We start from the raw sequence: 26,160 nt of genomic DNA on the forward strand, positions 1-26,160 counted from the left end.
ATCTCCAAAAAATCGATCTAAAAACCCAGTTCCTTATCAACTTCACCCTCTCTCAATTTCCCTTTCCCTTAAATTTAATTTCAAATTTTAATTTTCAAATTTAAATTTTTCCCGCGAAAAGTTAAAAACGCCCCCGGGTCTCCCGCGTTAAAATAATCAACTAATTCACCCCCACTTCTCTTCGAAACCTTTCTCATGCTCAGAGACAGGTGTGTCGCTTTCGATTTCGCGGAATCCGGCGTCCGTCAGTCAGTAATCTAAATGTGAATCACGTTCTTGTTTTTTTTTCCTACCAAAGTTAGACGTGTACATAAAAATTTACCACTTAATAATAATAATAATAATAATAATAATAACAATTAAAATAATAATAATAACAACAATGGCCACCGAAAATATTCCACAGTGGAAGCGAGACCTCATCCAGCGGCGTAAGAACAAGCCTTCAAATTCAACCTCAAATTCAAATTCAAATTCAAATTCTCACCCTTCTAATCCAGTCACCAGCTCTCATATTAATTCAAATATTAATTCCCAAAAAAATATATCAAGTTCAATACCCAGTGTAAGTGCAAGTGATAATAATAATAAAAGGATTAATGAAACAATTTTAGTTAAAAAAATTACCGCTGGCGCTGGCGTCGGGTCAACAGCAACAGAAACCGAATTGACGTCAGTTGGATCAGTCGCGTGCACGATGCGTCTCGAACCGGACGTATGTTTGGTTCCTTTTACTAAAAATTCACTAAAAATGTCAAACAAATCAAAGGATTGCGAGAGCGACAGCTCCGAAGAATTACAATACGGCCCCGGGATCGTAAATCGTTTGAAATCAAAATATTTGAATTTAACGCGGGAAATAAATAATTCAAATTTTCGCCGCGCCGCAAGCTTAGAGGATTTACTTGATTGTGAAAGTGACAAACGTAAATTTATAAAAAAGTCGGGTCTAAGTGCTCCGGGTTCCGGTTTGGGGGTCGCGGTAAAAACCGAGAGGTTCAGAAACGCGAATCGCGGAAACGAGTCGATGAAAAGAGCGCGATCTGTGGAAACTTTAATGAGATACGACGACAAGGTATCGAGAGCTGGTGAAAATGATCACATTGTTCTGGTGGACAGGACAGTGAAGATCGAAAGCCGGTTGGAAGACCGCCCGCGGCTGCTGAAGCCCAAGAGATTGAAGCCGGTGGTCGCGGAAACCGAACGGCCGCCTCCGGATCTCGTGAAAACGACGATGAGAATTTTTGAGAGTTCGGTTAAGAAAATAAAACCCAAAGGCGAGGTTGCTATCAAGGTTGCAACTTTTAAAACGATAAATGATAATTTTAAAGCACAAGGCGGGAAAAAAATTCAAATTCAAATTCAAAAACCGGCGATTCAACCGAAACCTTGCGGTAGAGTTGGAAAAACGATTCAAAATGTCAAAGATGACAAAGATCAAGGTGTCGTGTTGGAAAAAATTGTCAAAGTATCGACTGTTGTCAGTAAATTTCAACAAATCGCTGATATTTGTTCGCCCTCGATTAGTCCAGAGCCTAAAATTAAAAATTTTGAATCTGGGACCAAAAGTTTTGAACCTGTACCTAAAAATATGGAAACTGGGACTAGAAATTTTGAAGTTGGAATAAAAAATTGCGAACCGGAAGTTAGAGAAATAAAAAATGAAGAAGAAATAGAAGAAGTAAAAGAAGTCGATGGTAGAAAAAAAATTTCTAAAAATGCAATGGAAAATATATCGAATGCTGGCGAAACATTGAAATATAATTTTAATGATAATTTAGAATGTAAAAATTATTTACCAATTTTAGTAAATGGAACTCAAAAAAATGATAAATCTGAGAGCGGAGAGAAAATTATCGAAGTAACGGAAGTACTGGAAGTCAAAATTGCTGAGGATAAAATTGAGGAAAAATATGAGAGCAAAATAGAAGCGAGAATTGAAGTTGATACCAGAAGTGAAGTTGATTTTGTCAATGACTCGAGAAGTCAGGAGGGAGATGAGGGTGGGGATGAAGTCAAAGTTGTAAAGGAAGTTGAAGTTAAGGGGGCGATAAGTTCAGGGAAAACTGGAAATAAAGTTAAGGAACCGGTGGCAAAACAAATTGGGGTGATCAGGCCGTTGGTCAGCACCAAGAGTTTGAGCAACAGGGAGATGGAGAAGAATTTGATCAATAGGGTGAAGAGTATCGAGAGCGAGCAGCCGACCAAGGTCGTTGTTAGTTTGAAAACCGCGGAGGAAATTGGAAAGAAAAATGGTACTGGGTTGTGGGACAAACCTTGGAACCAGCAGAACAATACTATGGTTTTTAATTTTAGTAATAGGAAGGATGTGCCAGATTATATTGAGAATGATGGGCTGATTATTAGGAGGAAGAGGGAGAAGAGTAAGGTGAGTTTTTTTTTTTATTTACTGAGGGGAGGGGAGTGAGTTTAGAGGAAAGTCATGAGGAGCTTTTTTGTAGAGAATTTAATTTGCTATGAATTATTATTGAGATGTTTTTGGTGAATCTTTGATAGTTTAGCCAGAATTTTGATTTGAAGATAAAAGAACCAAAGATAGAATTCATGATTTCTACCGATTTCTGGGATGAATATTTGGGACTTAGATTGTGACTAAAGTATGGGGCTTAGAAGGAAAGTTATGAGGACCTTTTTTGTAGAGAATTTAATTTCCTATAAATAATTATAAGGGTGTTTTTGATGAATCTTTGATAGTTTAGCCAGAATTTTAATCCGAAGACAACAAAAACCAAAGAAAGAATTAGTGGTTTCTACCGATTTCTAAGACGAGTATTTGGGACTATGATTGTGACTAAAGTATGGGGTTTAGAAAGAAAGTTGTCAGGACCTTTTTTGTAGAAAATTTAATTTCCTATGAATTATTGTTAAGATGTTTTCGGTGTATCTCTGATAGTGTAGCCAGAATTTTGATCTAAAGATAAAAAACCAAAGATAGAATTTTTGATTTCTATCCATTTTCGGGACGAGTATTTGGGACTTAGATTGTGACTAAAGTATGGGGTTTAGAAGGAAAGTTATGAGGACCTTTTTTGTAGAAAATTTGATTTCCTATAAATTATTATTAGGGTGTTTTTATTGTATCGCTAATAGTTTAGCCAGAATATTGATCTGAAGAACAAAAAACCAAAGATAGAATTCGTGATTTTTGAAATGAGTATTTGGGACTTAGATTGTGACTAAACTATGGGGTTTAGAGGAAACATCATGAGTGACTTTTTTATAGAGAATTTAATTTCTTATAAATTATTACTGGGGTGTTTTCGGTGTATCTTTGATAGTAAAGCCAGAATTTTGATTTGAATATAAAAAAACCAAAGATAGAATTAGTGGTTTCTACCGATTTATGGGTTGAGTATTTAGGATGTCGATTGTGACTAAAGTATGGGGTTTAGGACGAAAGTCATGAGGACCTTTTTTGTAAAGAATTTAATTTCCTATAAATTATTATCAATAAGTTTTTATTGCAACTCTAATAGTTTAGCCAGAATATTGATTTTAAGATATTTCAAAACATAAATAATGATTTAACTTATTTCACGATTTGCTTGAGATCAAGCGCGACAATTTGAGTTTCTTTTTTTTTACGTTAAGTAATTGTCATTGCAATAAATTTTCACTTTCTAATTTTAATTACTGACGTAATTATTTTTGAAATTTTTTAAAAAGAAAATTAAATAATTTTGTTGCAATTTAACGGTCGTTACTCCAATGTACTACAGCTTGGAAACTTGTTCGAAATTTGGTCAAATAAAAAGACAAAATTTTTTTGAAACCTAATTAATTTCAAAAGTTTTTTTAATTTTTCAAATTTAAATTTCTGACAAATTTACCCCTATCTATATAGATCGATATCTCGAAAACTATTGATCGAAACTCGATCACACAAAAATGAAAATTGTAGAGAAAAGTCTAAGCTTTAAAATGAGCCCAATCTGAGTCCTTAATTTTCATTGGTTAAAAAGTTATCAATAAAAATAGATCAATTTTTTTTACAACTTTAGGGGAGGGTGGGGCAGAGCGGCCCCCCTGAAATTTTGATCAAAAAAAAAATTTTTTTTTTTCGCCTAATTACTATAAATCCGATATGTTTGCGCATTTTTACCCCTACGCATGACATTTGGGGCAAAATGGACAAGCCCAAAATTTTGAAAAAGTGATTTTTTCATATTTTTATCGTCAAATTAAAAAAAAATTATTATAATTCCACATTTCTAGCCCTTTGCATAACACCTGGGGCAAAATGGACCAGCCGAAACTTCCGAAAAAATTATTTTTTCATATTTTTCGGCCGTTTCTTTATGTAAGAGGCAAATTTGGTCACTAAAAATTTATAAAAATTAAATTTTTTTTTTAGTTGATAAATTTTTGAAATAAAGTAAAACTATAGAATTGATTTTTTTTTTTATTAAATAACAATTAGTAATTAAGGTAATCGAGAGTGAACGATTTTTTACGTTTTAAAAAATTTTTTTCGAGTAATATAAAACCAAAAATAGTTGTCAAGAGAAAGAAAAACAATTTAAAAAAAAAAAAAACGAAAAAAAAAATTTTTTTATCACTTTTTGAAGGGGGGCCGCTCTGCCCCACAAAAAAAAAAAAAATTTTCAGAATTTTGGCAAAATGTCCATAAATTTGTTCGAAATAGGACAAAAGTAAAGTGATCTTATGGTTGAAAGCCACCAAAAATAATAATTGGCTTAGGGGGGCCGCTCTGCCCCACCCTCCCCTACTATGGAGTCATTAAAGTTAAAATTAATCAATAATAATAATAATTAATGAGCGTAAGTGAGCCTTTAAAACAAGTTGTTTAAAAACAATTAAACTTTCCACCAGCAAAAAAAAAAAAAAATTTTTAACGGAAGTGTGAAGAGAGAGAGAAAAAAACAATTGATAAGATACGACAGGACGTATGTCCGGAATTTGACCTCGAATATTAATAATAATAATAAAAATAATAATAATGATGATTAAAATATTTTTTTTTTCCTTTTAAATTAAATGTGGAGTTATGAGGAAGAGGCCAATTGTTTGTATTAATTCAAGTATCGTGCATGGGTACAATTATGCTTATGAATTAGTAACTATTTAATACTCTGTTTTAAAAGGGCTCATGTATGCAAACTGTTTTATTCTTTTTTTTTTTTAATATAAACTGTTTTTAAATTCCCGCGACTCGCCGGATGTTTTCGCGGTTTTTTTTTGTCGTAACTTTTGAATAAATGGAGATTAAAGTTCGGTTTTGGGCTCAAATTGAAGATTTGGGTGAAAAGAACAAATTAATTCTTTTGTTGATCAAGTTCCGATCGATAGCTTCCGAGATATCGAATTTCAAAGCCGATTAGTTTCGATTGCTAATAATAATTGAGTTTTATTTCAAATTATTTGATTTTAAAAATTCATAACTTTTAAACTAATTGAAATTGAGAAATGGGGTTGGGCTCATTTTGAAGAGTAGACTTTTGGCTACAATTTTTGTTTAAAACATTTTTATCTAGGGTCAATAACTTCCGAAGTATCGGTTTATATAGACGACCATTTTTCACAGATTCTGAAGATTTCTGAAATTCAAAAATTCATAACTTTGAATCTAATTAAAATTAAGGGCTCAAGTTGGTCTCATTTTTAAGAGTAGACTTGTAGCTACAATTTTTGTAGAAAAGATTTTGATCTAGGATCAATAACTTCCGAGATATCGATTTGTATAGACGACCATTTTTCACAGATTCTGAAAATTTGACGATTTTTGAAATTTAAAAATTCATAGTTTTGAATCTAATTAAAATTAAGGGCTCAAGTTGGTCTCATTTTTAAGAGTAGACTTGTAGCGACAATTTTTGTAGAAACGATTTTGATCTAGGATCAATAACTTCCGAGATATCGATTTGTATAGACGACCATTTTTCACAGATTCTGAAAATTTGACGATTTTTGAAAATTAAAAATTCATAGTTTTGAATCTAATTAAAATTAAGGGCTCAAGTTGGTCTCATTTTTAAGAGTAGACTTGTAGCGACAATTTTTGTAGAAACGATTTTGATCTAGGATCAATAACTTCCGAGATATCGATTTGTATAGACGACCATTTTTCACAGATTCTGAAAATTTGACGATTTTTGAAATTTAAAAATTCATAGTTTTGAATCTAATTAAAATTAAGGGCTCAAGTTGGTCTCATTTTTAAGAGTAGACTTGTAGCTACAATTTTTGTAGAAAAGATTTTGATCTAGGATCAATAACTTCCGAGATATCGATTTGTATAGACGACCATTTTTCACAGATTCTGAAAATTTGACGATTTTTGAAATTTAAAAATTCATAGTTTTGAATCTAATTAAAATTAAGGGCTCAAGTTGGTCTCATTTTTAAGAGTAGACTTGTAGCTACAATTTTTGTAGAAAAGATTTTGATCTAGGATCAATAACTTCCGAGATATCGGTTTATATAGATGACCGATTTTTCACAGATTCTGAAGATCTTACGATTTTTGAAATTTAAAAATTCATAGTTTTGAATCTAATTAAAATTAAGGGCTCAAGTTGGTCTCATTTTTAAGAGTAGACTTGTAGCTACAATTTTTGTAGAAAAGATTTTGATCTAGGATCAATAACTTCCGAGATATCGATTTGTATAGACGACCATTTTTCACAGATTCTGAAAATTTGACGATTTTTGAAATTTAAAAATTCATAGTTTTGAATCTAATTAAAATTAAGGGCTCAAGTTGGTCTCATTTTTAAGAGTAGACTTGTAGCTACAATTTTTGTAGAAAAGATTTTGATCTAGGATCAATAACTTCCGAGATATCGGTTTATATAGATGACCGATTTTTCACAGATTCTGAAGATCTTACGATTTTTGAAATTTAAAAATTCATAGTTTTGAATCTAATTAAAATTAAGGGCTCAAGTTGGTCTCATTTTTAAGAGTAGACTTGTAGCTACAATTTTTGTAGAAAAGATTTTGATCTAGGGTCAATAACTTCCGAGATATCGGTTTATGTAGATGACCGATTTTTCACAGATTCTGAAGATCTTACGATTTTTGAAATTAAAAAATTCATAACTTCTAAGGAAATAAAGATTAAGGTTTGGGATCGGCCTCAGTTGAAAGAGTGGACATTAGGCTACAATTTTTGTCTAAAAGATTTTGATCTAGGATCAATAGTTGATTAGATATGAAGTGAAGACTGATGACTGTTACAAACATTGACTGCATTAGTTTTGTTGAGGAAAAAAAAATAGATCATATATCATATTTATATACAAACATACATGTGCATTCAAAGCTTTTATTTGATTAGATATCACACTATCTAATCTTACATCCGATTACAATTTATTTTTATTAAATATTTAACTACTGACTTAAAATTTTTTTTGATGTTCGACGCCATTGGACTTATGATTTAATATCTCGAGAACTGATCATCGAAACTTGATTAAACAAAAGTGAAAATTTTTCTTAAAAGTCTAATCTTTAATTTAAATCCAATGACGAGCCTTAATTTTGATTGATTTAAAAGTTATAAATTTTCAAATTCAAAATTGAAGAAATTTTATTTTTATTAATATTAATATTCCTATCTATATAGATCGATATCTCGAAAAATATTGGCTGAAACTTGATAAAACAAAAATGAAAATTGTACCTTGAACCTTAAACTTCAATTCGAATCTAATCTCGTCTCTTAATCTCAATTTTTCTAGAAGTTGTGAATTTTCCAAATTCCACTGAGGTTCAAAAATTAAATTTCCCAAAAATTTCTCTTTCTATATAGATCGATATCTCGAAAATCATCGATGATAACTTGATCTAACATAAATGAAAAATGTTCCTTTAACCGCAAGCTTCAATTTGAGCCCAATCTCGTTTCTTAATCTCTATTTTCCTAGAAGTTATGAATTTTTGAACCTCGCACTTCCAGATTCAAAAATTAAATTTCTCAAAAATCTTCTATTATTTATATGGATCTATATAACTCGATATCTAGGAAACTATCGATCGGATCTTGATCAAACAGAAACGAAAATTGAACCTTGAACCCTCACCTATAATTTGAGCCCAAAGACGAACCTTTATATCAATTTTCCTAGAAGTTATGAATTTATTAAGTTCGCACCTCTAGGTTCAAAAATTGAATTTCTCAAAAATCTCCCATCATTTATATGGATCTATATAGATCTATATCTTGGAAACTATTGATCGGATCTTAATCAATCACAAACAAAATTTGTAGCAGAAGGTCTAAGCTTAACTTTAAGCCCAATCCCGAATCTTAATCTTAATTTTCCTAGAAGTTATGAATTTTTAAAGTTCATTTCAGAATTAAAATTTGAATTTCTCAAAAATCTCCATCTGTATAGATCTATATAGATCGATATATCAAAAGCTATCGATCGAAACTCGATCGAACATGAACGAAAATTAAACCTTGAACCCTAACCTTTAATTTGAGCCCAATCCCAAACCTTAATCTCAATTTTCATAGAAGTTATGAATTTTTAAAGTTTTGATCCCAGAGTCAAAAATTAAATTTCTCTAAAATTTCTTCTATGTAGATCGATATCTCGAAGACGATTAATCGAATCTTGATCAAACATGAATAAAAAATGTTTCTTGAACCTATACCTTTGATTTGAGCCCTACCATGAGCCTTAATCTCAATTTTCATAGAAGTTATGAATTTTAGAAGTAAAATAAAAACTCTCGTTTTAAAATTAAGGGAAATAAATTTAAAAAAAAATCCTTATAAAGGATATTGAATAATATTTGAACGCAAGTCAGCCTATTAGGACAAAAAAAAGTTTAAAAAACGGGTTAGACGTTGAGAAAGGACTTAGTGAGCTGATGGGCAACGAACGCGGTTGTAAAAGGTGATAACGGATCTTGAGAGTTGATTTAACGTCGTCTCAACATATTTTAAAATCTCTGTCTCTTTTCTATGCTCTACGATCTACGAGCAGCTCTAGGACGACCATATACACTAAACTACATATACTATATATACACATATGAGCCCGAGATTCCACGTAATCGTCTGGAATGCCGTTCAACCGACATCCGACATTTTTTACTCCGTTTTTATAAAATACCGCTCGGGATAACGATTTTTGTCTCTGCTGGTCGATATCTCAGAGACTGTTTATCGAAACTACATTAAACATTAATAAAAGTTGTTGCTACTTGTATCCCCTTCAAAATGCGCCCGATCTCGATCCTTAATCCCAACTTTCCTAGAAATCATGAATTTTTTAATTTTAAAAACCGTCAAATCTTCAGATTTTGTGAAAAAATTATCTACTATACAAACCGATATCTCGGAAGTTATTGACTCTAGATCAAAATCTTTTATACAAAAATTGTAGCTACAAGTCTACTCTTAAAAATGAGACCAACTTGAACCCTTAATTTTAATTAGATTCAAAGTTATGAATTTTGAAATTTCAAAAATCGTAAAATCTTCAGAAACTCAGAAGAATGGTCGTCTATATAAACCGATATCTCGGAAGTTATTGATCCTAGATCAAAATCTTTCCTACAAAAATTGTAGCTACAAGTCTACTCTTAAAAACGAGACCAACTTGAGCCCTTAATTTTAATTAGATTCAAAGTTATGAATTTTGAAATTTCAAAAATCGTAAAATCTTCAGAATCTCAGAAGAATGGTCGTCTATACAAACCGATATCTCGGAAATTATTGACTCTAGATAAAAATCTTTTTTACAAAAATTGTAGCTACAAGTCTACTCTTTAAAATGAGACCAACTTGAGCCCTTAATTTTAATTAGATTCAAAACTATGAATTTTTGAATTTAAAAAATCGTCAATTTTTTAGATACCGTGAAAAATGGTCGTCTATATAATTCGATATCTCGGAAGTCATTGACCCTAGATAAAAATCTTTCAAACAAAAATTGTAGCTACAAGTCTACTCTTAAAAATGAAACCAACTTGAGCCCTTAATTTTAATTAGATTCAAAGTTATAAATTTTTAAATTCCAAAAATCGTAAGATCTTCAGAATCTGTGAAAAATCGGTCATCTATATAAACCGATATCTCGGAAGTTATTGATCCTAGATCAAAATTTTTTTTACAAAAATTGTAGCTACAAGTCTACTCTTAAAAATGAGACCAACTTGAGCCCTTAATTTTAATTAGATTCAAAGCTATGAATTTTTAAATTTCAAAAATCGTCAAATTTTCAGAATCTGTGAAAAATGGTCGTCTATACAAACCGATATCTCGGAAGTTATTGACCCTAGATCAAAATCTTTTATACAAAAATTGTAGCTACAAGTCTACTCTTAAAAATGAGACCAACTTGAGCCCTTAATTTTAATTAGATTCAAAGTTATGAATTTTGAAATTTCAAAAATCGTAAAATCTTCAGAAACTCAGAAGAATGGTCGTCTATATAAACCGATATCTCGGAAGTTATTGATCCTAGATCAAAATCTTTCCTACAAAAATTGTAGCTACAAGTCTACTCTTAAAAACGAGACCAACTTGAGCCCTTAATTTTAATTAGATTCAAAGTTATGAATTTTGAAATTTCAAAAATCGTAAAATCTTCAGAATCTCAGAAGAATGGTCGTCTATACAAACCGATATCTCGGAAATTATTGACTCTAGATAAAAATCTTTTTTACAAAAATTGTAGCTACAAGTCTACTCTTTAAAATGAGACCAACTTGAGCCCTTAATTTTAATTAGATTCAAAACTATGAATTTTTGAATTTAAAAAATCGTCAATTTTTTAGATACCGTGAAAAATGGTCGTCTATATAATTCGATATCTCGGAAGTTATTGACCCTAGATCAAAATCTTTTTTACAAAAATTGTAGCTACAAGTCTACTCTTTAAAATGAGACCAACTCGAGCCCTTAATTTTAATTAGATTCAAAGCTATGAATTTTTAAATTTAAAAAATCGTCAATTTTTTAGATACCGTGAAAAATGGTCGTCTATATAATTCGATATCTCGGAAGTTATTGACCCTAGATAAAAATCTTTTAAACAAAAATTGTAGCTACAAGTCTACTCTTAAAACCGAGACCAAGTCCAAGTCTTAATCTTTATTTTCCTAGAAGTTATGAATTTTAAAAGTTTAAAAAATAAATTAAAAATCGAAATTTTCCCTTTTTATGAATACACGGCTCCGAAATTCGATATCTCGAAAACTATACATCGGAACTCAATAAAACAAAATCAAAACTTGTTCTGCAAAGTCTAATCTTTAATTCAAGCCCAACAACGAACCTTAATGTCAATTTGTTCATAAGTTACTAATTTTTTAATCACAAATTTTCTTTGAAAAAATTCCAAAAAGAAAAAAATTCCCATAGTATTGAATCAACAGTACACAATTATCCATAAAATACATATGTACAAAAATAATATCCTCCAACTGAGCCAGTACCCAACTGGGGATTGAGAAATAGCCGACCAACCGGTTACATACCGGATCCCTCGTAAAAAAACTAAAATAAAACAAAAAATATCACTAAATAAAGAGACAGGATGCTCGACAAAAATAGTCGGTTGACTAAAGAAAAAGAAATACAAAAGAAAAATATAAAAAAATTGCGACTTCAAGGGCTGACTTGAAATTTTTCGTCCCATTCACAAGAGAAAGGATGCGAATTCTGTTAATAATACGTTTTTTTTTACAAAATATCCCTCAACTTTCATTCAATAATAATACATGATTAATAAGTACATGCGTTTTGAATTTTTGCGGGACAATTTGACCCACTTTTTATTTTTAAATCATTTCTTTCCGCGGAAATGGGAAAAAATATTCAAAGCTGCCGGCATCGGATTCCTGCAACTTCGAGACCAATCGAGTTGGGGGCTAGAAAAAATTTTAAATTTTAGCTAAAAGTGTCTAGTTTCGCATCCCGAAGTCGGATTATTTTTAATAATTACCTGGGATGAGCGATAATTGAATTTAAAAAGCGCGGGAAAAATTTGAATTTTAAATTTGAAATTCATTGTGATGGAGACGTTTTTGATGATTAGTATTTTGAAAGCTATTAGACCTAGATCAAAATTGTTTGGATAAAAGTTGTAGCTACGAGTCCACTCTTTGAAATGAGACCAAATTCGTTTCTTAATTTTGATTTTTTTCGAAGTTATCAATTTTTGAAATTAAGAAAATCAATTTTATTGAAATTTGAATTTTTCTCAAATCTATTCCTGTCTATAGATGTCGATATCTTGGCAGCTATTGACCCTAGATAAAAATCTTTTCTACAAAAATTGTAGCTACAAGTCTACTCTTTAAAATGAGACCAACTTGAGCCCTTAATTTTAATTATTTTCGAGTTTATGAATTTTTTAAGTTTGAAAATTTTGAATCAAATCTAGATTTTGTCAGATTTTTATAGTGACCGGCTTTAAATTTCGATAACTCGAAAACTATTGATTGAAATTCGATCAAAGGTGAATGAAAATTGTTCGTTGAAATCTAAGCTTCAATTTGAGCCCAATCTCGAACCTTAATCGCAATTTCCTTAGAAGTTACCAATTTTTAAAGTCTGAAGAAAAAAAAATTCTTGTTAGTTTTTTTAGTAAAATTTCTCTAACAACTTTTACCATAAAATAAAATATTTAAATAAATAGAAATAAATGTAATGAACAAAGTATGTCGTTTTAAAGAGTACGAATAATGTATAAATGAACTTTCGAATCCCAGCAATAATAGTAATTGGTGATTCAAAAAAAATATTTCTCACACTCGCGAGTCGCGATGCGCCGCGAGACACGACGCGGATTCTCAAAACAAAACTCATATCTAAGTTTATAAATAAATATATCAAGTATGTACATTCATTTACATTACAAATGTATTACATAGCGCACTTGACACTCACATATGTCCTTGGCAATAAAAAAAAAATATAGAAATTTTTTATAAGAAAATTTTAATAGAGAAATTTTGAAATTTTTATTCGAAAACTTTTTTTTAAATTAATGCTAATTAATTATGTCCATTATGATTAAGTGGAGCCCAAAAAAATTTTTACTTATTTTTAATTAAAAGAATTAATTTCATCTGATTTTCGAAAAAAATTTTATTAATTTTTACAAAATTCATAACTTCTAGAAAAACTGATATTCAGGATCGTTTTTGGGCTCAAATCAAAGGTATAGGTTCAAGAAACATTTTTTATTCATGTTCGATCAAGATTCGATTAATCGTCTTCGAGATATCGATCTATATAGAAGAAGTTTTAGAGAAATTTAATTTTTGACTCTGGGATCAAAACTTTAAAAATTCATAACTTCTATGAAAATTGAGATTAAGGTTTGGGATTGGGCTCAAATTAAAGGTTAGGGTTCAAGGTTTAATTTTCGTTCATGTTCGATCGAGTTTCGATCGATAGCTTTTGATATATCGATCTATATAGATCTATACAGATGGAAATTTTTGAGAAATTCAAATTTTAATTCTGAAATGAACTTTAAAAATTCATAACTTCTAGGAAAATTAAGATTAAGGTTCGGGATTGGGCTTAAAGTTAAGCTTAGACCTTCTACTACAAATTTTGTTTGTGATTGATTAAGATCCAATCAATAGTTTCCAAGATATAGATCTATATAGATCCATATAAATGATGGGAGATTTTTGAGAAATTCAATTTTTGAACCTAGAGTTGCGAACTTAATAAATTCATAACTTCTAGGAAAATTGAGATTAAGGTTCGTCTTTGGGCTCAAATTATAGGTGAGGGTTCAAGGTTCAATTTTCGTTTCTGTTTGATCAAGATCCGATCGATAGTTTCCTAGATATCGAGCTATATAGATCCATATAAATAATAGGAGATTTTTGAGAACTTTAATTTATGAATCTGGAAGTGCGAGGTTCAAAAATTCATAACTTCTAGGAAAATAGAGATTAAGAAACGAGATTGGGCTCAAATTGAAGCTTGCGGTTGAAGGAACATTTTTTATTTACATTTAATCAAGTTGTGATCGATAGTTTCCGAGATATCGATCGAGGGAGAATTTTCGGAAAATCAAAATTTTTCATCGAACATTAAACTTTAAAAATTTTTAACTTTTTGTAAAATTCCGATCAAAGCTCCTTGTTGAACAAAGAGTAGACGCGTAACTACAATTTTTACTCAAAAAAATTTTAATCTAGGATTATTAGCTTCCGAAATATTCATTATTAAAGACAGCTGCCTTTTTCTGGTCAAAAATCTTAATTACTTTTTTAAATTAATTTTAATTATTTCTAGCAATCGTTTGTTGCTCCTCAGTAATTGTCCACCAGTCTCAAGGTACAAAACGCATAATTTTTTTTTAATTCTCACAGGGAGAGGGGATAATTGTACTGGATGCGACACTGGACGCATCGACGACCGACGACGGGGACTGGGAACTGTCTGGAGGCCCGCCCTCGCCTTGTGATGTTGCTTTTTCAAATGATAACATACTAATTAACGGCCGTAGTAATTTGTCGAGGTCACCTAGAAATCATAAGGTAATTTTTTAAAAATTTTATTTTTTTTCCTAAAAAAAATTCATCTACTCAAAAAATTTTTTCCCCCACTCCAGCTAATTATTAAGACCCCATTTATTTTTTTTCCCATTCTCCAGAATCTGACGTCACGATTTAAAAAAAAAAAGTCTCAAAAATTGTCATTAGATCCCGGAAAAAAATTTTTGAATTTTCATCATAAAAAATTCTTGAATTTTTTATTTTTTAAATTTTTTCTTACAAAAAAAAACATTTTCTCACGTAAATCTTGAAGAAGGAGGAATAAATTGTTTTGTGATCCGTGTCTTAAAAAATAAAATTTATATTTAAAAGTCTGGCGGTAGAAAATTTACAAGTAAAAGTATCACGGTCTGATGAATACTCGCGTTCCCAGACTTATAGATTCCACGTTTTAAATGGCTCTGCTAACTTTAAACTTTTATTAACGTGATCTACAATAGTATAATACACAATTATGATGATAGATATATATATAAATGCAAACAATATTATTATATTATTTGATAAAATTTTTAAAACGAATCTTTTATATTTTAAATAATTTTTTTCTCACGATCTAATTGACGGATTTTGAACTCATTTTTTTTAAATCGTGACGTCAGAATCTGGAGAATCTGATAAAAAATATATAAACTTTTAATAATTACTCCAAGTGCCTCAAAAAAATTCATAAAGTTTATAAATTCCTTCTGGGCCCCGAAAGTTTCAAAAATTTTTTTCTGGGGAATGAATCAAAATTTTTCAGACTTTTTTTTTTTAATCGTGACGTCAGAATCTGGAGAATCTGATAAAAAATATATAAACTCTTAATAATTACTCCAAGTGCCTCAAAAAAATTCATAAAGTTTATAAATTCCTTCTGGGCCCCGAAAGTTTCAAAAATTTTTTTCTGGGGAATGAATCAAAATTTTTCAGATTTTTTTTTTTTTAATCTTGACGTCAGAATCTGGAAAATCTGATAAAAAATATATAAACTCTTAATAATTACTCCAAGTGCCTCATAAAAATTCATAAAGTTTATAAATTCCTTCTGGGCCCCGAAAGTTTCAAAAATTTTTTTCTGGGGAATGAATCAAAATTTTTCAGATTTTTTTTTTTTTAATCTTGACGTCAGAATCTGGAAAATCTGATCAAAAATATATAAACTCTTAATAATTACTCCAAGTGCCTCAAAAAAATTCATAAAGTTTATAAATTCCTTCTGGGCCCCGAAAGTTTCAAAAATTTTTTTCTGGGGAATGAATCAAAATTTTTCAGATTTTTTTTTTTTTAATCTTGACGTCAGAATCTGGAAAATCTAAAAAAAAATATATAAACTCTTAATAATTACTCCAAGTGCCTCAAAAAAATTCATAAAGTTTATAAATTCCTTCTGGGCCCCGAAAGTTTCAAAAATTTTTTTCTGGGGAATGAATCAAAATTTTTCAGATTTTTTTTTTTCTTAATCTTGACGTCAGAATCTGGAAAATCTGATAAAAAATATATAAACTCTTAATAATTACTCCAAGTGCCTCAAAAAAATTCATAAAGTTTATAAATTCCTTCTGGGCCCCGAAAGTTTCAAAAATTTTTTTCTGGGGAATGAATCAAAATTTTTCAGACTTTTTTTTTTTAATCGTGACGTCAGAATCTGGAGAATCTGATAAAAAATATATAAACTCTTAATAATTACTCCAAGTGCCTCAAAAAAATTCATAAAGTTTATAAATTCCTTCTGGGCCCCGAAAGTTTCAAAAATTTTTTTCTGGGGAATGAATCAAAATTTTTCAGACTTTTTTTTTTTAATCGTGACGTCAAAGTCTGGAAAATCAGACAAAAAATTGATAACCTCTTAATAATTACTCTAAGTACCGCTAAAAAATTAGCAAAGTCTTGCAGTAAAAGATCAAAAATTTCCCGCCATAAAAATTTCAAGTTTTTCTTGTGAAAAAAATTTTTTTAATTAATTATAATAATTATTTATCAAATAACTAACCTGTCATACAATAATAACTTTTATTTCCAAACCAGTTTTAATAATTACCCAACTTTTATTTATCCGCCTCAAAAACCGCGGAAACCGCGAAATCCGCGGATACCGCGAGTTCCAACAGTACCGTTTTCTTTTCTCTCTATGTACATATTCAAACTTTTTTCCTCATTATACATCTGTCATTATACTTGAAAAAAAATTCCAAAAAAAAAGAACGAAAATTTTTTTTTAAAATTAAAATTCAAAAAAAAAAAAGAACGAAAATTTTTTTTTAAAATTAAAACTAAAAAAAAAATTTTTTGCGTAATTATTAATGACATAAATAATTATCAAATGTCATCGCAGTCATCTTATATAATTACATGTCTATTGTTTTATAATTTTATATATTTCTTTTTTTTTTTTTTTTTTTTTTTTTGCTGACATGATACTGATAAGACACGACGTATTATTAAAACTGATTCAAACACTCAATTACACAATACAATGTTTATAATAAAAAAAAAAGTCACGATTTATTTTTTTATTAAACGCGATCACGAATTCGAACGTGATAAATTTTTTTATATTTATTTATTTTTTTTTGACTTGCATTCAAACAATGAGGAAGAGAAAATAGTGATTGCTACAGCTGATCAAGTCTAGTTACTCTCACAATATAAATAAATAAATAAAAAAAAAAAAAAAAAGTGAACGGACTTTTACTTCAGACGCTTCTGTAATTACAAGTAATTAATTAAAAAATATGTATCATTTATAATTATTTATGTCTTTTAATGCGAAATAAAAAATTTAAAAAATCTGTTTTAGATCCCGAAAGAAATTCAATATTTCTAAGAAAAATCGCGATTTCAAAAAAATTAATTTTAATTTTTTTACTTTACAAAAATCAGTACATGAAAAGAAAATTATGGGAAGTTTTGCTATGCATTATGGGAATGGTTCCCATAATGGTATGGGAATAGTACCTATACTACTATAGGGATAGTTCCCATATATTACGGGAACCATTCCCATAATAGTATGAGAATAATTCCCATACCATTATGGGAATGATTCCCATAATATTATGGGAACCATTCCCATATCATTATGGGAACATTCCCATAATGGTATGGGAACATTCCCATAATGGTATGGGAACATTCCCATAATGGTATGGGAATAGTACCTATACTACTATAGGGATGGTTCCCATATATTATGGGAACCATTCCCATAATAGTATGAGAATAATTCCCATACCATTATAGGAATGATTCCCATAATATTATGGGAACCATTCCCATATCATTATGGGAACATTCCCATAATGGTATGGGAATAGTACCTATACTACTATAGGGATGGTTCCCATATATTATGGGAACCATTCCCATAATAGTATGAGAATAATTCCCATACCATTATAGGAATGATTCCCATAATATTATGGGAACCATTCCCATATCATTATGGGAACATTCCCATAATGGTATGGGAACATTCCCATAATGGTATGGGAATAGTACCTATACTACTATATGGATGGTTCCCATATATTATGGGAACCATTCCCATAATAGTATGAGAATAATTCCCATACCATTATAGGATCGATTCCCATAATATTATGGGAACCATTCCCATATCATTATGGGAACATTCCCATAATGGTATGGGAACATTCCCATAATGGTATGGGAATAGTACCTATACTACTATAGGGATGGTTCCCATATATTATGGGAACCATTCCCTTAATAGTATGAGAATAATTCCCATACCATTATGGGAATGTTCCCATACCATTATGGGAATGTTCCCATAATGATATGGGAATAGTTCCCATAATATTATAGGAATAGTTCCTATACCAATATGGGAACATTCCCATAATGGTATGGGAACATTCCCATAATGGTATGGGAATCATTCCCATACTATTATGGGAATGGTTCCCATATTGGTATAGGAACTATTCCTATAATATTATGGGAACTATTCCCATATCATTATGGGAACATTCCCATAATGGTATGGGAACATTCCCATAATGGTATGGGAATCATTCCCATACTATTATGGGAATGGTTCCCATATTGGTATAGGAACTATTCCTATAATATTATGGGAACTATTCCCATATCATTATGGGAACATTCCCATAATGGTATGGGAACATTCCCATAATGGTATGGGAATCATTCCCATACTATTATGGGAATGGTTCCCATATTGGTATAGGAACTATTCCTATAATATTATGGGAACTATTCCCATAATGTTATGGGAACCATCCCTATAATATAATAAAATTTTTGTTTTGCACAATAGTGTAGAAATTTCCCAAAATTTAAATTTTCTTGAATGTTTTGTGCTGACAAAAAATTCTTGTTAAAAATTATAATGTTTTTTTGCCAAATTCGATTTTTTTTTTCAATGTTTGAATTTTTGTTTTTATGTTTAATAATATTTCTGTGTATTGTAGAAGTGATTACCACATTTCTTTAAAATAATTTTTTCATGATAATATGGGAACCATTCCCATAATATTATAGGAATGGTTCCTATAATAGTATGGGAACTATTCCCATAATATTATGGGAATGATTCCTATAATGGTATATGAACCATTCCAATTGCATTATGGGGATCATTCCCATAATATTATGGGAATGGTTCCTATAATTTATGGGAATGGTATAGGAACCATTCCCATAAATTATAGGAATGAATCCCATAGTATTATAGAAAGTATTCCTATAAATTATAGGAACCATTCCTATAGTGTTATGGGTATCATTCCCATAATTATTGGAACTATTCCTATAATTATGGGAAACATTCCTATAATTATAGGAACCCATAATTTATGGTCGTAATTCCTATGATGGTATAGGAAAAAATTTCACAAAACTATGGGAACAGCTGCCATAATTTTCTTCCCGTGTACATAAATATTAGGGTGTTTAAAAAAAAACAAATTTTTTTTTGGTATTCAAAAATTGAAAGCATACCTGAAAATAAAAATTTTGGTGGCAATCCGAGCTCTTAATAATGATATTAAGGTTTGCCTTAATCCATTTTTCTATTTTCCATTTAAATAATATAGGAAAAAAATTTTTTTTTTTTTTAGAATTTTCTAGCTTACAGACCACTAAACGGATTTTTATGCGCAATGAAACTTTGTGTAGGAAATTGAACGCTCTACAAAAAAAGTCTCTTATCTTTTTTTGATAAATGCATCTGTTCGAGTTATTGAAGCTGGAAGTCAAATCTACAGCAAATTTCGAGATCTTCTGACTTTTCCAGCAAAACTATCAGACTTATCAAAAAATGTCATAGAACCTTTTTTGTAGACAATTTTACGCCCTACAAATTCTTTCCAACGAAGTTCATTCAAATTCCGCATTGTTTTCTAGTTATTTTCATTTTAATGTTATCAAAATTTTTCGACCTCGCGATTTAAAAAAAAACCGCGAACAGTTATCGCGATTATTTCAAGTAAGACATTATTACCGGACACTTAATTGCGTCTTTACCGTAAGCTTAATAGATCAACTCTAAGTCATGACATCCCCCCCCCCCTTGTCATCGAACTTACGCGTCGCGATTCGCGAGTTACTGGTAACTCGCGGATCACAATCGTAATCTCGATGTCTGATACTTAATGTAAAATGATATATAAATATATATAAATCGTTAAAATACCGTTTGATATTTATTTTTAATAAAATAATCTAGTAATTCAATAACAAATTGCGCTGTTTATTTTTTTTCTTTTTTATTCTGCAAGTGACTTTTTAGATGCAGTTACCATGCGCTCGACCGTAAACTCTATAATTTATATAAATATTTTATCTAAGTACATCTTTATTATTTGCGCATTACTACAATTTGTTTTTTTTTTTATTTCAGAAATTTTATGAAACTTTTTTTTACTGTCCCGATAGTTCAGATCTGGAGGAGATTTTTTTGAAAAAGTAGAATTTTTTTTTTTAATTTTTAGTTTAGAAACTGAAAAATATTGGGAAAAAAAAATTATTTACGAATTTTTATATAAAAGTACTGATTTTTAATTTTAACTGATATTTTTAAATCCACAATTTTATAATTTTATAAAAAATTTTATTAATTTTTCATTTTTTCTTATAAACTAACTCCCGAATTTGCTTATCACAAATCTACACGCCATAAGCTTCCCAAAAACCTAAAACTTTTTGGCACCAGCCTGAGAAAAAACCAAAAAAAAAATTCCTAAACTTAAAAGATCAAAATTCGATGATTCCAAGACCATGAATTTTTTTTTTCTTTCCCCCATATCTTCTAAACTAATGACGCGATTCACTTCTTCCAAAATTATTTCGAAAGAAGACATTTCAAGCTTTCCAATGAGCCGCAACTTTTAGCAATTTGACTTTTCCAAGCCTTAGAATTTTCAATTTTTCTTTAAATTTTCCATCGAAAAACTTCTAAGTGAAAGTAATTTCAACATTTTTTTTTTTTTTCGTTAATTTTAATATTTTATCGATATTATAGATAATTTACAAATATAAAGGACAGAGTAGACGTGACGTTGGTACCAAAGAGTATGAAAATCAACAAGTGTGACCGGTTACTGTTATGCGAAGTTACACACCGTGTTGAATTTCCTCTCTCTTTTTCCGGTGCTTCCATTTTTTATTTTTTTTTTATTTTACTATTACAATTTATCTCACGCTTTATAGGATTCCCTTTTGTATCTCCCTCTAATGTAATAATAATTATCATTATTTATTATAAATAATTAGTAAAAAAACTAACGATTTGTAATTTAAATTTGAAATTACGAAATAGCACCGGATACAATTTGACGACACGGCGACCCGGACCTTCGAGTATCCGAGTGAGGCGTCGATGCTGGAGGACGAGGGCAGTTGTGTTGACGGTGAAACTACTTCCGGTACGGCGACGGGTAAATCAGAATCTGGGACTGGTAATGGAGATGGAGATATAGATGGAGATGGTGTTGGTGATATGTGTGGCGGATTATTGACGACGGAATTGTCACAGACGCAATTGCAGCAGTGTAATATTTCTAATGCTGCTGCTAATCCTATTTTAGGTAAGTTTTTTTTGTCCTAGAATTTTTTCATTCCTAGATAATCCTAGAATTTTTGTACTCTTAGATAGTCCTGGAATATTTATATTTATTGCTAGACAATCCCAAATATACTTACAAAGCTCCTAGAATTTTATAAAAAAAATTCCTGGGATTTTTTCATTCCTGTAAGTTCCTAGAATTTTTTTCATCATTTTTTTGTCAGTCCTAGAAATTTTAACATTTATTCCTAGACAACCCTAGATGATTTTTAGGCTCCTAGAATTTTTAAAAACATTTTTCTGGGATTTTTTCATTCCTGTGAGTTCCTAGAAATTTTTTCATCATTTTTTTGTCAGTGCTAGAAAATTTAACATTTATTCTTAGACAATCCTAGATGATTTTTAGGCTCCTAGAATTTTTAAAAACATTTTTCTGGGATTTTTTCATTCCTGTAAGTTCCTAGAATTTTTTTCATCATTTTTTTGTCAGTCCTAGAAATTTTAACATTTATTCCTAGACAACCCTAGATGATTTTTAGGCTCCTAGAATTTTTAAAAACATTTTTCTGGGATTTTTTTATTCCTGTAAGTTCCTAGAATTTTTTTCATAATTTTTTTGTCAGTCCTAGAAATTTTAACATTTATTCTTAGACAATCCTAGATGATTTTTAGGCTCCTAGAATTTTTAAAAACATTTTTCTGGGATTTTTTCATTCCTGTGAGTTCCTAGAAATTTTCTAAAATTATCTTTTGAGGTCTTCAAAACTTTTTTGACAGTCCTAGAAATTTTTTAATTTATTCCTAGACAATTCTAGATTTTTTTTAAGCTCCCAGAATTCTTCCAAACATTTTTCTGGGATTTTTCCATTACTGTAAGTTCCTAGAAAATATTTTCATCATTTTTTCAAGTCTTCGAAATTTTTTGACAGTCCAAAAATTTTGTACATAAATTTATTAATCCTTAGAAATTCTTTTACAGTTTTAGAAATTTTTGTATTCATTTCTACACGATCCTAGATCCCTTCAAAGCTCTTAGAACTTTTTCAAATTTTTTTTTATTCCCTGTAAAGTCCTAGAAATTTACATACATATTTTTACACCGCCTTGAAATTTTCTATCATAGTCTTAAGATCATTTTAATCTGTTCTAGATGATTTCGGATGTCCATAAGCTCCTAGAATTTTTCTCATTTTTCTAGTACTTTTCAGTATCCGTAAAATCTTAGATCATTTCTCAATGTATTCTCAAGTCAGTAATTTCTTAGTCGTTATAGATTTTTTTCGTTTGTTCCTAGACGATCCTAGATATTATAGCTCCTAAAATTTTTTATGAAATTGTTTTGGAATTTATTATTTTCTGTATGGTCCTAGAAATTTTTCCTTATATATTTTTTAAGTCTCAGAAATGTTTTGATTTTCCTAGAAATTTTTAATTAATTTTTAAACCTCCTAGAATTAGTTTTAATTTTCCCATCTGAGTAATAATCCGTTGAGAAAAATTACCAAAATTTTCTGAATCTCTTCAAGTCCTAGAATTTCTTTCGAACGTCTTGTCCTAGAACTTTTGTAAATTTTCTAGAATTCTTTAAAATGCCCCCTATGTTTTTAAAAACTTTTCAAAGCCACTTATACAAGTCTTAGAATTTTCCTAGAACTTGCTAATAATTCCTAGAATTTTTTAATTCCCGTTTGAAAGCTTCTAGAAATTTTTTAAACTTCAAAATTATTTCTACAATTTCTCCGACTCATCTTTCCTAGAATTTATGCGACCTAAAATATTCCTAGAACCCCCCCCCCCCCTAGAAATGACAAGAAAAATATCTAACGTTTGTTATTTTTAAAAAGGTGGTGGTGGACTCGCCTCATTCACGCCAACAAAAATGGACTTAACCGCCAAAACATTTGAACTCGGCGTCACTAGATCGCCAGCGCCACCTGTCGAGACCCACCAGCCAGTGGTCGAGCAATCGATAGAGGAAGCTCAGGATTTGTGTGCCGACTCAGCCGCCTGGGGCGCTGAGGCTACCGCTGACCTTCTCTACTAGCCATTAAAATTTAAAATTTAAAATTCATCTTTTCCCGCTTTTATTTTAAAAAGCTCATTTTCACCCAATTATTTATTCCGCAGGATAACGGGATTTTTTTTCCTCCTATTTACTCCTAATTAAATCATTCCACAAGCATTTAATTATTAATTAATCAATTAAGCTCATTAATTAGTAATTATAATAATAATCATTATAATATAACGATCATTAATTTCTAACTGCCGAGAGTTTTGAGACTTTGCGTTTGTAAAAAAATGTAATTAGTAATTATCTAATAATTATTAATTACCAGCAGGATAAAAAAAAACTTTTAGAATTTTTTTTTTACAAAAAATTGTTTTGAAAGCTTTTTTTTACATTTTCCAGTGCGAGAGCTCGAAGAGTGATTGTATAATCGACTAAAAATATTTAATTAATTATAATTATTATTGTCATTAAAATATATATAAGATATATATAATATATATAAGATAGAGTAGATTTATATGATAAATTCTGCCAAAGTAGATTAAGTCTACTTGAATAATTACACTATGGTATTTATAATCGACTAGTGGTTTTTAAAAAATCACAAAAAATTTTTACATTTCCAAAAAAAAGTTTTTGTAAAAGCTTTCATAGTAATTTCGACTTCCGGTCAAAAGCTCGGCTATTTTCGGAATCCTTGGAGTCAGGCTGATTGACTAGTACCTGAGCTTGCGAGGTTTGTTTACGTTAAAAAGCTCAAGGATAGAAAATGATATTAAATAATTTTATACAAAAATTGAGAGAGATTTCGAAAGCTGTGGTAGTGATTATGGCCTTTAATCGAATGCTCAATCATATTTAGATTCTGCAGAAAGTATTTGATGCAATAACGTATGAGCTTGCGAGATTTGATTGTTCTTGCGCTCGTAAAAGCTCAGGGCTTATAAATGTTCTTAATAAGATTTAAAAAAATATAATTTTTGAGCTTTTGTGACCACGAGACGACACCCAGATCAAAAACTTTACACCCATTCTTGCGAGTGCTTGCGATAGTTGGAAACCTCTGTAAGCAAAATATTTGCAAGTCGGCGCTTTTTTACAAAATTTGGGCACATGAGATTTCGTCGCAAAATTTTGTGTTAAGCTCATTTTCAAAAGCTTCCAATTTTTTATAATAATAATGAAAACTTGCAAGCTTTCACACTTATTATCAACTTACGTCGCAAGCTCAATATTTTTGTGTAATATATGTCCATTCTTCGTCAATTTGACCACGAGCTTTTAATACAAACTGATATCCTAATTTTTTAAAAGCTCTCATATTTTGTAAAATTCAAAACGATGCTAAAATGAAAACTTAACTAGATCGCGATCGGGATATTGGTTGAAGCTCACGTGTCTAAGCTCTACTGAATTAAGATTCAAGCTCCATGCAGATACCCAGGGCTCTTGTGGCTGAGCTTTTAAAATTTATTTCAAGCCTTAATGGAAATTCTTTCTCAACACAAATTTTAATTTTTTCTCAAAAATCTTTAGCTCGCAAGCACTCATACTAAACATCGACGCATCTCGCAAGCTCAGTGTATTCTCTATGTATTTTTTCCCGCTCTTTCGATTTCCGCCCGAGCTTTTGACATCCGACGCCATCTTGAGCTCTAAAACGAGCTCTAAAGTTTTCCACCCAAAAAATTTTTTATATTTATACTAAAATCCATACGTCGAGTTCTCTGGCGAGCTCATTTAAGTAATACCCGTTTATTTTTTTGTATAATTATTTGAGTTATTTATAATTAGTAAAAATGTGATATATATTAATTTTTATGCGTACTTTTTTTTTAATTAAATAATTAAATTATTTATTTAAATCATTGAGTTTTTTTTAGAATGAATTCTTCATTCCAAATTCAATTATTATTATTATGAAATATGTAATTAATTTAATTGTACTTGTTTTAATGTTTTATTTGTATATTATTAATTATTAATTACATGAACTTATTTATTATTAGATGAAAATAATTGTTTAATTGTATACGAAAAAAAATGTTTTTTTATAAAAAAAAAAAAAATAATTATATTTAAGAAATTACTTATAAGTTGTCTGTAAAATTAAGCGTGTAATCAGTGTGTTGTAAAATTAATTATGATATAATTATTATAATTACAATTATAATGATGATAATAAAAAACAAATACATATTTATAAAATTATTTTTTATTCAAAATTCGAAAAATTTGTACGGTATAAACTTATTGAGATTAAAAAACTTGCTAAATATTGGACTTACAGTTTAAACTCTCAGGACCTTTTTTGTAGTAAATTAACATCCCTACAAAAAAGGTCCTTATCCGCGAATCGATAAACTTGAAATTTAAAAAGTTATAGGATTTTAAAAATTTAAAATTTATATTCCTCGGATTTTCGCAGGTTCCTAACGAACTTAACTTGTTAAATATTGGACTTACAGTTTAAACTCATAGGACCTTTTTTGTAGAAAATTAAATTCCCTACAATAAAGGTCCTTATCCGCGAATCGATAAACTTGAAATTTAAAAAGTTATAGGATTTTAAAAATAT

At 29.9% G+C, this 26,160-nt stretch overlaps 1 protein-coding gene across 1 annotated transcript; it reads left to right on the forward strand.

Annotated features, from left to right (window-relative positions):
• Positions 1-200: 200 nt before the first annotated feature.
• Positions 201-25,790, forward strand: LOC130677176 (uncharacterized). The gene is made up of 4 exons (XM_057483823.1): positions 201-2,389; positions 14,347-14,514; positions 21,323-21,590; positions 23,413-25,790. Exons 1-4 carry the CDS (start codon positions 383-385, stop codon positions 23,610-23,612), a joined length of 2,643 nt encoding a protein of 880 aa, XP_057339806.1. The 5' UTR covers positions 201-382; the 3' UTR covers positions 23,613-25,790.
• Positions 25,791-26,160: the final 370 nt, after the last annotated feature.

Source organism: Microplitis mediator, chromosome 11, assembly GCF_029852145.1.
Source record: "Microplitis mediator isolate UGA2020A chromosome 11, iyMicMedi2.1, whole genome shotgun sequence".
Taxonomy (NCBI): Eukaryota; Metazoa; Arthropoda; class Insecta; order Hymenoptera; family Braconidae; genus Microplitis; species Microplitis mediator.

Coding starts and splice junctions, on each gene's coding strand:
- LOC130677176 (XM_057483823.1), top strand. CDS start 383: ATGGCCACCGAAAATATTCCACAGTGGAAGCGAGACCTCATCCAGCGG. Junction 2,390..14,346: donor GGAAGAGGGAGAAGAGTAAG/GTGAGTTTTTTT, acceptor TAATTCTCACAG/GGAGAGGGGATAATTGTACT. Junction 21,591..23,412: donor TGCTGCTAATCCTATTTTAG/GTAAGTTTTTTT, acceptor ATTTTTAAAAAG/GTGGTGGTGGACTCGCCTCA.